Source organism: Pelecanus crispus, chromosome 7, assembly GCF_030463565.1.
Source record: "Pelecanus crispus isolate bPelCri1 chromosome 7, bPelCri1.pri, whole genome shotgun sequence".
NCBI lineage: Eukaryota > Metazoa > Chordata > Aves > Pelecaniformes > Pelecanidae > Pelecanus > Pelecanus crispus.
This window is the reverse complement of record NC_134649.1, coordinates 45,726,263-45,739,754: the sequence shown is the minus strand read 5'-3', so window position 1 is coordinate 45,739,754 and position 13,492 is coordinate 45,726,263. Positions and strand designations below refer to the sequence as shown.

General features: G+C 47.2%; 2 protein-coding genes across 2 annotated transcripts in view; one reads left to right on the top strand and one right to left on the bottom strand.

The window, feature by feature from the left end:
* The window catches only part of LOC104035598 (uncharacterized), a 35,667-nt gene extending 32,026 nt beyond the window's left edge, over window positions 1-3,641 (bottom strand). Inside the window, exon 1 of the mRNA XM_075714604.1 lies at window positions 3,626-3,641. Coding sequence (XP_075570719.1) covers window positions 3,626-3,641 — 16 coding nt within the window. The remainder of the gene's footprint in view (window positions 1-3,625) is intronic.
* A 2,887-nt stretch (window positions 3,642-6,528) lies between these two features.
* LOC104035587 (2-epi-5-epi-valiolone synthase) lies at window positions 6,529-13,154 on the top strand. Its single transcript, XM_009488934.2, has 5 exons — window positions 6,529-6,782; window positions 9,328-9,961; window positions 11,093-11,326; window positions 12,015-12,267; window positions 13,054-13,154. The coding sequence occupies exons 1-5, from the start codon at window positions 6,613-6,615 to the stop codon at window positions 13,152-13,154; spliced, it is 1,392 nt and encodes a 463-aa protein (XP_009487209.1). The 5' UTR covers window positions 6,529-6,612.
* Window positions 13,155-13,492: the final 338 nt, after the last annotated feature.

Here is a 13,492-nt window from a genome sequence, read left to right as displayed (position 1 = left end):
AGTCTCCTCATTACGGATGTGACCACTTTGAGTGTCTCTTTCCACAAGTCCCCTGCACACCAAGCTGAAGGGAGATACAGCAGATGACTCCATCACCAGAAGAGCACCAGGGCTTCCAGTTGCTGAGGACCGGTCTTTCCTCTGGTACCAAGGGGCACCATATGAATAAACTCATGTCTTTGGGAACGGGGAAAGGTCTAAACCTCCCCAAAGGTCTGCTGCTCTGAGCAGCAGCTCTCAGCTGTGTATAGCTACTAAGACAAAAACTCTTTTGTTTTTTGAGACACTTGCCCTGATTTTCGTTATCCAAACTACAAAAAACTATGAAAGTAGACAAGGAACATAAAATATATTTGCATTTTATGTAGGAATTGCCAGCCTGGACCAAACTTAGAGGTCATCTAAACAACATCATGCTCGTGGCAGTAGCCCAACCTGACATACGAGGAAAGCAGATTTAGGCTAACTATAGCAGCCCCTCATTTATATCTCATGCCAATCTCTCACCATCAGGGGCAGCTTATATCTCTCTCAGCAGTTTCATAATTAATTGCAAGTGCAGGAATAAGCACCCCCTTCCCAGACCACGTTAGTTTGTGGACCTCAGCCCAGCTACGTGTTGTGTGAAGACACATTGTCTTTTCACAGCATTTTCACCACCGCATAAACGAGCATTTCCGGGCTCCCGCTGTACGGCTGCAGGATGCTGGAGGTTGGGATCTGCCCGTCCTCCCTGCCCAGCACTCTGAGGCTTTTTGTTACCTTAGGGGAAAACAACATGTTTATAATCCATGTTGGATTTTAGTAATCATCATGTTATGCTTCTGAATGTGTAACAGACAAGAATACCCGGTCACTCAAGGGGGAGGAAAACAAGATTTACCTCCAGCTGTTTTGTAACGTGTGTTATAACACCAACTGCAAGCGCCAAGAAGTTCTACTGGGGAGAGTGTAGTGCATGCCAAGATCAACTCTCTAAGATTATACAATCTTTTCAGCAAGTGCTGCATTTTTTGCAGCCTGATGATGCTTTGGGCCAACAGCAGAGGTCAGAATTGCCTTCATTTATGCAAGAATCCGACAAGTCGGAGCAGAGCTGAGGGCTGGCTGCCGGGTCCAACCAGGCTGCACTCAAGGCTCTGAGCACTAAGGTGAGCGAAAATTTATGTAACTACATTTTTTTTTTTTTTAATGTTCCTCCAGGAAAAGTGCTTCATTTTTAGTGCATAGTTTTGCACAACCCCAGCAAAGCTGCTGAACCGTATTCAACACTAAACTAAATTGCCTGGTTGCCTCCCGATGGCTCTATCTATAGACATCTCTCTCCCATTCCCACTTAATTGTGCATCATCTTCTTCATGCATACAAGGGAAAAAAAAGAAAAAAAGGGAGCTCACTCAAAGGAGGAAAATGCTGCCAGGTGCAAAGCAGAAGAGTTCAAGCCCTACCATGAAAAAACAGGAAGGGGCTGCTTTAAGCCTGCATGAGCTTTATAAAAAAGATAAGGTGGCAGGTCTTAAAATGGACCACAGTTGCCAGCAGGATGGTTTCCAGCATCTTCCTCGGTAGATGCTGAGAGTACAGTCAGTCTGCTTTACAACAAAGCTGCATAACAGACTGCAGCTTCTACTTTTTCCAGAATCAGGCGCTTTTGGTTCAAGTCAGGAGGAGTCAGGATTGGAGGTGGGGGCTGTAGGGGGAGACATGAGCATCCCCTGAGCAGGCAGGCAGTGCAGCGTTATGAAGGGACACGCTGCTCCAGAAGCGAAATTAAACTCTGTAGCTTGGGCTTAGATGGCACTTTTTGGGTGGGGGAGCTCAGCCAGGAAAGGGGAGGACGCTGCACTGTTTTTGCAGGGGACTACCCAGGAGAAAGCACAGAGAAAAGCAAACAAGAAGGCAGTCTGGATTTGGCAAAAACAAAGCAAAGATACCACATCCAAAGATGTGGGACTAGATCTTTGGTTCCCATTTCTGGGCTACCCTCATTTCACCTTCCAGTCTCTAGATCTATTTTGCAGCCCTAGCAATGACTTCCAGAAGAGCTCTCCTTCCCAGCCAGGGCAGAGCACTGAACCTGATCCACACAAACACCGTGCTGCCAGACAGCTTGGTGCTCAGATGCCAAGCGCTTCGGCAGGAGCTGCTCAGCACTAAACACTTGGAAATCCATTCTGATAAAATCTTCCCAAACAGTCCCAGCCATCATATTCACCAAGGCACCTCAGGCATTGACAACAGCTTCCCACAACATTCACCACTTTGTCTTAGTGTGTAAATACACCTCAGCTGTTGCATTTCACCAGGCAATCCTGTTTATGGAAACCACAACGCAATGCTCGAGCTATTTCTTTGCCCCACCAGAACCCTGCACACAAAACTGCAGCCTCTTAGGAGACCCTATGCTACTGCTTGACACAAATACATTAAACCCAGATGTGATACATGCCCATCGTATGGATGGAGCTGTAGCAGAAGGAAGTGGGAGTGTGGTCATGGCATTCCTAGGGCGGCTCCGTGGCTCCAAACCCACCACCCATGAGTCGGGGCAGGGCCACGCACCAGGACACAGGCATGCCATAGCCCACGTGGGGCTGAGAGTGGGCTGGTGGCATGGGCCAAACCCGACTGCCTGGCCATTAAACGTTGCAGGGGGTCCCAAGCAGAGCCAGTGGGGTTCAGCTTAACTTAACAGCATGGCCTCAGCATCGGTAGAGCCAGCAAAGTCAGCAGCAATGGCAAGGGGAGAGGTAGCAGCTTTGGGGGTGGAATGGGAGCACAGGGAGGAGGAGGAAGCAGCTGGGGTGGGGAAGCTGCTGCTCATGGCAGGAACCAGGGTGCTAAACTCTCCCTCACCTTCAAGAAGGTGAGGGAAACATATGCCAGCTGAAGTGTTTTCTACGGGCTATACTGCTGGAAAAGAAGTAGAAAAGCTGGATGCTCCCCAGCGCTCCTTTGCTTGCGTTGGGGAGGCCCTGGAGTCACTGCTAGAGAGTATGCAAAGCATACGTCTATTTTCATACATAATAAAGGATGCTGCATGTGGCAGGTATAAGCAGTACCCACTGACAGTCGGATCCAAAGCCCAAGGCAGTTGAGAAGAGTCTTTCAAAAGCTTCAATGGGCTTTAGATCAGGCTGTGCGAGAACAAAGTCTCTCCGTTCAGAGAAGCCTGGATTCCCACACGCAGCTGTTGATTTTAGAAAATGGCAAAAAAAGGCAGCAAACATCTCACTGTGCGCCAGGCACACATGGCTATCACAGAAAGCACCAAGGCAAGGTTAAAGCTGCAGAAAAAATATTTATAAAACAAGCACCCCAAGCCATCAGAAATTAGTCACAGCCAAAGCTCTCTTGGCATGGTGACCGTCCACCTTCCCACCCATCCCTTTCTCCTGGGAGCGTCCTCCTCCCTCCACTTCAGGTTCCTGCAGACCCACCTCCCCTGCTGAGCCTCAAACTCCTCTCCCCAATAAACCTTTCCTCTGTTCCTTTCTGCCAAGCCACAGAGCCTGCAGATCACATCCCTGTGGGGCAGTGGGGGACCCAGAACTGGGATACCACGCGGTGTCCCCTCCTGTCACACCATCGCTCCTGGAGCTCCCCACCCCACATAGGGAGTTACCTGCAGGCTTATGCATGTTGCTTCTTGTCCCCCAGCCTCAGAGGATGCTGCTGTGGGTTTGCTGCTGCTGCAGAGCAGCATGCCGGTGCTCAGGTGTCCGTGGAGGGGATGGGCTTCTCCGCCCACGATTACCTGGGCTGAGCCCCAGCCCTGGGGAGAGGCTGCGCAGGGAGGATGGCCTGGGGCTGGGGCTGCACCCACTCCGGCTGCACCCACCCGCCCCCACTCAGATCAAAGGCAGCGGGTGAGATCCAATAGCATCTGACATGAAAAAAATAATAAAAAAAAAGAAAGATGACTTTCAATGTTTTCACTTTACGTAAGAGCTATGTTCACATCCTGACCTCAGGAAGCTGCTGGCTCTCAAGGAGATAATCGGCGGTTTCATAACTTTCTGGTTACATAGCACAGACATGTGTCCCAGCTAAACCATCAGGTATGAGGCTGAAAAAGTCCCAGGACTTTGAACCCTAGATTATCTACAAGCGGTCCATAGCTTTGAGGTCACCGCTGCCCCGCACAGCTAAACATCGGAGCATCCCCTGCTCTGGGGTCCAGCTCGGAGTCCAGGTCTCTGCATGAGCTGGGGGAGGTTGTGTCACATGGGTATCAGTGGTCCTGCACTCCCAGAAAGGGTCCCAGGAATGCACTGGCTGGAGGAGGCATCAGGAGGAACTGGTGGGAACATCCAAGGTATCCAAAAGCCTAAGCTGGCCTGCAGCAGAGTTGGAGCAGAAAAGGCTGGTGAGGAAATAAAGCAAAGTAATTAAAGAGCATGTGATGGAGCTGAGGTCAGCCAGCTGTCTCCTCTGCATGCATATGAAACACAAACTGAAGCTAATGAAGAAACATGGAGTACCCCATAACCAGAACAGCATCCTTCACCTCTGGGATGTATCACCCTGGGCTTGTTCAGTCAAAGACCAACTCAACGTACCTGCAAAGCATGCGGAGAGAGCCTGGGGCTGGGGAGAGGAGGTGAAGAGCCTGTGGGGAGCAGGTCTTCGCTGCAAGGCTCTTGGCAGCCCCTCTGCAGGATGTATGGTACAAGGACATGGCAGTCACTGGCTATGGCAAGCAGACAGACATTGGAAAGTCAATTTATCAACTTGTAAAATGAAACAGAAGACATTTCAATGCCCCCAGAATAGAACACAGAAGTATAAACAGGGAAAATAAGTAAATGCACAGGACAAAAGGGTAAAAGAGAAAGCAAATAAAATAAATCCCAATGCTCAGTGGATTGCTATTAATCAAAACAAATAAACAAGACAAAGAGGACAGACCTCCTTGCATACCTAAGATTATTCCATCTTATGATTTAGTAAACAACAAACTACATTAGACCTGCAGTCCCTGTGGAAAGCAATCCAAATTGTGTTTGTATTAGGAGCTAAAATTTCAGATGAGTATTTGGTAAACAGGCTAAGAGCTTTAGTATGCCATCTAATCCACCCTCCCCTAGCTTTGGAGGTGACTTTGGGCAAGTTGCTTCTCTTCTGGTGACTCAATTTTCCTCTTCTCTAAAATGGGGATAACAGTCTGTCCTCTTTGGAAAGTGCTTTGCCACCTGGGGATGAAGCCAGCAGTGAGAACTACATGTTAGGAGTTATTACCCTTCCTGGAGCAGGGCTACATGGCTTTAGAGTTTATTCTTGTAGCTTTTTTCCAAAATTAATTTTGAGATAAATGTAGGTTCCTAAGTGAGTTTGGCTGCAATTAAGACTTCAATGCAATGAAGTGGTCTTGTCTGATGGGCTCTTGAAGAATGATTTTTTCCAGCCTCTCCTTTTATGCCTGTTTTGGGTTTTCTTGATCTTTGTTTCTGAACAAGGACAGCTTTCAGAAATATGGCCAAGAAGACGGCAAAGACGGGTTTGTACCTTCAGGCACTGCTGGTGAAATCAAAGGAAGATCTTCCCCTGTGCTCAGCACACAGAGCCATACGTCAAGGAAATGTTTGGTGTGGCAAGCTGAGCCTGGGGCCCTCCAAAAAGCCCCAGCTGGAAGGTCATATGGAAAGGTGAATTACACATCCCTCGGTCATGTGGGGAGCAGGGTGCCGGCCACCACTGCCAGCACGGGCCCCCCACCAGCCCCCACCATGCCATCGCTTCCTAGAGAAGGGGAATTCATCCCTCTGGCTGAGCCCACCCCCCAGGTTCAACCTGCCTTTGGATCAGGGAGATAGGGGCTCCCCAGGTACGCAGGGGGGATCTGGCATAGTCTTAATAAGACAAATAGGTCACAACTGCAGGAAAGCATGGGACCCAAAAGGCAAGGTCATCAAGGCTCCAATACCATTCCCTGGATCACACTGCTGATCCTGAAACAACTCCACCGCAGGGAAACCTCAGCATCTCAGAGTCCCACAGGCAGCTGGGCAAATGAATCAAAACTCAGCTTATCACCCAAACAGCCCTTCAGGGGAAAAACTGTCTCTGATTATTTTTTTAAACCCACCATAGAAGCTAAAAACAACAACAAAAACCCCCCGTTCTGTTCCTCGACACAAGAGAATCCCGGGAATGTGAGCTCAAAAGAGGTTTAACCAGCTGGTATCGATCCCATCCCCACCCCGTCTCTCTCCGTAAGAGAGGGGTAGAGCCGCAGCCAGATCAGAGGCTCTGCACAGCAAAGGAGGTTCCTGATCATCATGGAGAATCACACAAATTGCCTTTCATAACTTTAAATTTGCTGTAGGGCATCATGATGGAAGTTAACGTATGCACTCCTATTGTACTTCTTAAGCATTATAAAACTAGCTGATTACACAACCCCATCCTGGTACTTGCACGTGTCTTCAAATGCTCCTAGCACCCCAAACGTGCATCCTAGATTAGATAATCTTAGTTTTGTAACTGGTCTCCCCTGTGGAGACAAGACCTCCCCTTCCAATACCTGGTCACCTGAAGCCTTTAAAAAGCACCTCAAAGGCACCCAGTTACAGGAGATCTCTTTACAGGGAGATTTTACCTTCTGGAAACATGCCGGTGTCAGAAGAGATCATTGCTCCAGCAGCCCTGGCCACCATGCCCCAGAAGCCCCAGCAGACAGACTTCCAGCTGGTGCGAGTCAAGAGCACATGGTGCCGGATCAAGAAAGGAGAAGTCCTTTTTGACTGCGAGGACAAGATAACTCTCTCCGAAGCAAAAATGTAAGTATAGGAGCCCATGCTGCTCATTGGTGACTGCGCTGGATGGCTCTGGCTAGCCAAACTGTGCGGTCTCCCTGGTGGGATGCATCTCAGATGGAAAAACCATCTTGTGTACCGTTGTGGCTTAAACCCACTATTGCATGTACAACCCCGTGAAAGTGGGCTTCAAAATGCGCGCAGCATGGCAGCACAGGTATTTGCTGTTCTCCTTGGCATGACTTGGCTAAGATACAGGGGGAATTTTATCAACAGCCTCAATTTTTGTAGATGGGAAGTTTCTTTATACTTCTGAAAAGCTTATGCAGGGACTTCTGAATGCGGCACTTGGGCTTTTTTTTTCCTCTGCATGTACATGAAATCTTTGTCTGCAAAAGTTCATGCACAGGAATGGGAGAAGGACACATTTATAGAGATGGTCGCAGATAAATGAAATGCCTAGATGGGAAAAATAAACACAGTAGGTCATTGACAGGAGCAGAAATCATAACACATCTCTCAAACTGATAAGTCACCCAATGCTGCTTCAGACGAGGAGAGAGGCAAATTTCCCCCCGGGATACATACAGCTCTTTGCTGTTATTACATCTCTCCAGCTAATTTTCCTTTAATTACAGGATACTCCTTTTCATGAGCACATGGAGCCCTGTTTGTGATGCAGGTCTTCCTTAATACAGCTCTGTTCTGCATGTCAGAAGTTTTCTAGCATTTGTCACACTCAGGTTTTAATGTCACAGTTCTCAGTCGGGTCAGAGGGATCTTCCCCAGTGCTGGCAGTGGGCAGCGGCTGCATGCAAGCATTGCTCAGGCAGAGCTGCAGTAGATAGAACAGGACTTTAGCAGACCCTTTGGGCAGTCTGCTGGACCTCAGTCAATAGCAGGATGAACCTAGAGCCCAGAGCACACCCAGAAAAATCCTCAGCTGACATAAGCTTCAACAAGGGTATGTTCAGCCTCAAATTCACTACTATTTTCGTACAGCACAGGGGTTGCAATGGGTGTTAGTTGTGCCATCCATCAACCAAAGCTGATTCCACCAACCATTCAAACCATCCTGTCTCTTAGAAGGGTCATATGCCAGAGATGAATGCACATGCAGTTAAAGTACAGCTATAAGGTACATCTTTGGTGCATTAAAATGTACATGATGATGCTGTTTTTGTAATACTGCATTTTAAAAGCCCAGAAGACATTTTCTGGAAGGTATAAATCCTCATTGTTTTTCTTTAACACTTAAAAAGGTTAAGGATAGACTTAGAGACAGTTTGGTAAAGAGAGCAGAGAAGCATCTATTTAGACCTGTAAGAGAAAGTTCAGGCATGTGGAAAGAAATTGGGCATGTAGGGAAATCCAATTATCTAATGAGCCACCTGCTCATTCAAAAAACAAAACAAAGGTTCACGGAAATGTTCAATTTTTACCCAACTGCAGCTCAAGAAGAGGTCTTATATAAAATACATTTTGCAGTTTCCTTCTGTCTTTGTTTTTTTTTCCTTTCTTGGTTCCCAACAAACTTAAAAAGCCACCTTTTTTTCCCCTGGTTCCCCCTGCCCCACAGAAGTAATAACTGAGTTGCCGGGCTGTCTTATTCACTGTTTTAGGTAAATACTACATACTGGCTTTGTAGGCTTTTATTTAACCTTTAAAACCCCAGCATGGAAATCTTTCCCAACTTTCAAATCATTTTCTTTTACTACCTGGGAGCAGTTCCTATTTCTATCATACCTGTTTCAAGGTAAAGAGATCCACGGTTTCAACTGCAGCATTGTAGAGACGCTGTTTTGTATGGAGGTGTGTGGCTGTGTGTAGATAGACAGGACAACTCTTATCACCCAGATATAGTGGGCAGAGGATGTTTCCTCCACAAATACTTTGGAAAATTTTGGCAATGTCTTCCCCACTCCCTTTTGGGAAGTTGAAATGATTGGTCTGGGGTTTTCTGCTGGGGTTTTCAACTTCCATCATGAATAACATGCTTGAGCCCTTCGTGCTCTCTGTCTTATCATTCCCATGTAGAAATTCAGCCATTTGACTGTTCACTAAGACATGGGAGGGTTTCACCAGTACTAAAGCAGTTGAGCCCAGACACCCATCTTTTACATGGGGGCAATCTTTTTAGCGAGGCCTGTTGTGACAGGACAAGGAGTAATGGCTTTAAACTGAAGGAGGACAGATTTAGACTAGACATAAGGAAGACATTTTTTACAATGAGGGTGGTGAAGCCCTGGAACAGGTTGCCCAGAGAAGTAGTGGAGGCCCATCCCTGGGAGCATCCCAGGCCAGGTTGGACGGGGCTCTGAGCACCCTGTTCTGGTTAAAGCTGTCCCTGCTCGCTGCAGGGGGTTGGGCTGGGTGAGCTCTAAAGGTCCCTTCCAACCCAAAGCATTCCATGATTCTATGAGAGCCATCCCACCCTCACAGCCCCACACTTTTGCAGTGCACAGGCAGGAGACTCCACCTCCTGGCTACATCCTTAAACTAGTTCAGACATGCAAAGTACAAAAGAGAAATATAGTGATTTCAAACCATGTTTTCTGGTCCTTGCCAGAGGTGAATGCATCTCCGAAGGTGGGATTTCCTGGACAATTGAAGCTCCCATCTATTTTTGCTACAAAGTGGTGGAAACATACAATATTCTGGATCCCTCTAACACTACTTTGCTCTGGGGTCACATTACTGACCCCCAGCAACTAGAGCTAGCCACTAGTGGCAAAAGGAAGCTGAGGCGCTTTATTGTCATAGATGAAGTCGTTGACGAACTTTATGGCTCCAAAGTCAGAGAATACTTTGAAGAGAACAATGTTCAGCACAAAATCCTCGCCCTGCCTACCACCGAAGAAACGAAATCCATGGACCTGGTCTTGAACATCTTGCAAGAAGTCCAGAACTTCAGCATCGACAGGCGAACCGAGCCCATCATTGCCATCGGAGGAGGCGTCTGCCTGGACATTGTAGGACTAGCTGCGTCGCTCTATAGAAGACGTACCCCTTACATTCGGGTCCCAACAACCCTACTCTCTTACGTTGATGCCAGCGTGGGGGCAAAGAACGGGGTGAATTTCCTGCAGTGTAAGAACAAGCTCGGGGGCTACACCCCCCCAGTAGCCAGTTTCCTGGATAGGTCCTTCATTCAGAGCATTCCTCGGCGACACATCTCCAATGGCCTTGGTGAAATTTTAAAGGTAAGAACTTTTTCAACTGCAGTTTTCAAACCTGAAATATTGATAAAAGGTCCATCAGCATCCATGGCATTGTATAAACTGCCTTACAGAAACACAGGTGGGCCATCAAGGCTGCACGAGGACTTTTAACTCCCGTTGAGCCCATATATATTTTTGTAGCTGCTAAACTTGTCAGAATACCGCTTACACACAGTGCCTAGTGCTAACCCTGCAGAGTAAACTCCAAAACTCAAGGCCAGATGTAGACATAGCAAAACGAGGGAAGAAAACATCTTCCCATTGAGGCTGATCCACAGCACTCTAAAATGCTGGCAGAGAATTTGAGGCTTATCATACTGGGGATTAATAATCTGCAAGATCATTTGCACCTACCTCATGGGGTACGTCGAGTATGGTCAATCAATCTCCTGCAAGATAAATTCTACTTCTAAAATTACCCGGGGAATGCACAGTAAATGGTTTTATGCCTGAAGAGCTTTGAAAACTTTTCATAAAGCAGAGTTCAAGATGTTAAAGTTTATTAGAGATGAGTTCATCAGTAGCGTTTTTCTGTGCTTGCACAGTGGGAATTCCCCAGGACATCTGGAGGTTTGTGGCAGGCACCCGGAAACCCAGAGGTCACCATTCCCCACTGCAGAAGTGGGCTAATGCTGGAGTCAGAGGGTGAAAAAATATGTACTTGTAACAATGAAACCGCTTCTGAACCCTCATACTCCCAATATTGCAGTGCTTTCCCACCTTCCCTTGCCCAAAAAGCAATCCCAAGGATTAGATGAGAGTTATCCTGGGGATGTCCACCACCCAGTCCTGGGTGTCCTGGGGTGGCTACTATTCAGCTGACAGTCTCAAGTTTCCTGCCAGGCACACAAATAGCCAAAGGTCATTACAAACCATCTGCTGGGCAGTTGGAGCATGTAGCAAGCTCACAAAATGGTCAGAGCTGCCCAGTAGCAAGGGCATTTGCCCAACAGTGCTCCCATCATCTCTGCCATTTTACCAAGTGTGCAGGTATGTCTTTGCTAGCGTATAACATGGTATTATAGTCCAGTCTATTGAAACATGCAAGTTTTCAACAGCACATACAAGGATCACATAATTATCTTTAATTACCTCTTCTGTTCTTTGTCCTAGATGGCACTCATGAAACACAAAGGGCTGTTTGACTTGCTCAAGAGCCATGGGAAATACCTGCTGGACACCAAGTTCCAGTCCTACAGTGGCTCTGCCGACCACGGGGACGCTGCACTGCAAACCACCAGGATTGCCATTGAAACCATGTTGGAAGAGCTGGCTCCCAATCTCTGGGAGGATGACCTGGACAGACTGGTTGATTTTGGTCACCTTATAAGCCCAGAACTGGAAATGGTGAGTGACAGACTTTATATTGCAACATCCGTTTAAAAAAAAAAAAAAAAAGTTTTCAATCAGCAGCATGAAAACTTCATGCAAAAGCAGTTGAGCTAAACTCCAGATTTGCACGTTACCTCACATCACCCAATGCACCCAGCCTGGTCCTGTTAGATAAAGAGACCCCTTTCCCAGCCCCGTTCCCCCCACGCCTCCAGCCGTGGTTCCTATTCAGACCGCAGGCCAGTTATTGCTTCTTACCAGGCATTCACCAAAGCACAAAGATGACCAGATTTCAGTGAAGCCACTAGAAATCACCAACATGAGCTATAACAGTGCAAAGGCATGGAGACGATAGACTGTATTACTGGCGAGAAATTGCCACTAAGGAATGAGGGGGGAGGACTAGACCTTGTGCAAGATTCAGAGCTCTTCCCTCCATCTCGTGGTGCTCTTCATCAGTGATTTGAATGGGAGGAGAATTAAATCCTGGATCGCTATGGGAGATTTTACATGCAGTTAATCATATATAAAACAGATCATCCTCTGCAACCCATAAGTCACAAGACACTAACACCCAGCAAATCTGTATTTCTACTGCTGTGAGCCTAATGTCAATTTTCAGGAGTACTTTTAGAAAAAAACCTACTTATTTACTGTTTGTCAACACAAACCTTTTCTCCCACCCACCTTCACGCTGTTTCAGAGGGTTTTGCCATTGCTGATGCATGGAGAAGCTGTGAACATCGACATGGCATTCATGACGTACGTCGCCTACGTGCGGGGGCTCATCACCGCCGAGGAGAAGGAGCAGATCATCCAGTGCATGAGGGGCCTGGAGCTGCCGGTCTGGCACGGTGGCTGCAGCTGGCCCCTCATCAAGAAAGCCCTGATGGAGCGCCTGAAACACAGCGGGGGACAGCCCCGGATGCCTCTCCCCACCGGCCTTGGTGTAGCAGGTACTGCCGCGAGGGACACTGGGGACCCCCCGGGAGAGGGTGCTTGGCGGGCAGCGGGCATCCAGCGGGCTGGAAAATGTGCCCTGCAGTTGTACATTTCTGGGTTTACTTGTGCTTTTCTTAACATCTCAATAAACCCATTGAGAGACAGGATCTTGCTCTTGTGTGTAACCCCCAGAATGCAGTTAAGGACTGGGGTCTAGTTAATTGCATTCTGATTGACCAATTCACTTTGCAATTGTGTTTGCAAACCAACAGTCTAAACGCAGTGTTCTGGCAGGCAAACCAACAATGTCATAAGGGAAAACCAATTCCTTTGTTATACTTGAAAATTTTTGTTAAATAATCCTTGGCAAAAGGAATCTAATGTATTACTGTGCCTAGAACTAATAATACTTGAAAACTAAGTAGTATTTGTTCAATATCTGGCATGAAACATTCTTACTTATAGGACTGGAAAACAAACAAACAAACAAACAACCCCTAACATAGAAGCAATGCATGGGACCAGGTTGTGATATCATAGAATCATAGAATGCTTTAGGTTGGAAGGGACCTTGAGAGATCATCGAGCCCAACCCCCCTGCAGTGAGCAGGGATTGAACCTCTTGCATCTGTATCCATCCAGACTATTTCCGTGAAGCTCAGTTTCTTACAATAAAACACTTACAAGAAAACAGACTCTCATAAACTGTTTGGAGGAGCTCTCCCCCCCTAGTGAGATATTGTATGCAAGCAGGAAAAGCTTCTCTGGATGTCCAATTAACTACAAGTTTTATTTTACAGAGATATTCAATGACACTAGTGAAGAGACCCTGGAAAGAGCATACAAGCTGTGGGTCACGGACTGCAAGACAGCGCTGGAAGAAGAGCCGGCTGCTTTCTGAGAGCTGCGGGCCCAGGCCGACGGTCCTGCCCCATGCTTGGAGTCGGTTGACTTTGTAAGCTAGTGGGCAGGGCTGAATTTTAAACAAGATAAATACAGCAGCACCTGTGAAACCATGTACAACCCAGAGCTGCATGGAACGAGAAGAATATTGGCATCTGACCTGATTTACCTCTTTCGATTGCTCTATTTGAAAGGGAATTCATTAGACCTGTGTAGTGCTCAAGAAGTGATCTCTCAGAAGTGAAACCACCAAGTGCCCATAGCGTAGTTCGTAGCGAGCTATCTCCTTTGGGGGAAAGTGAGTGGCATTTACTCATTCATTTGGTTAATCCAACC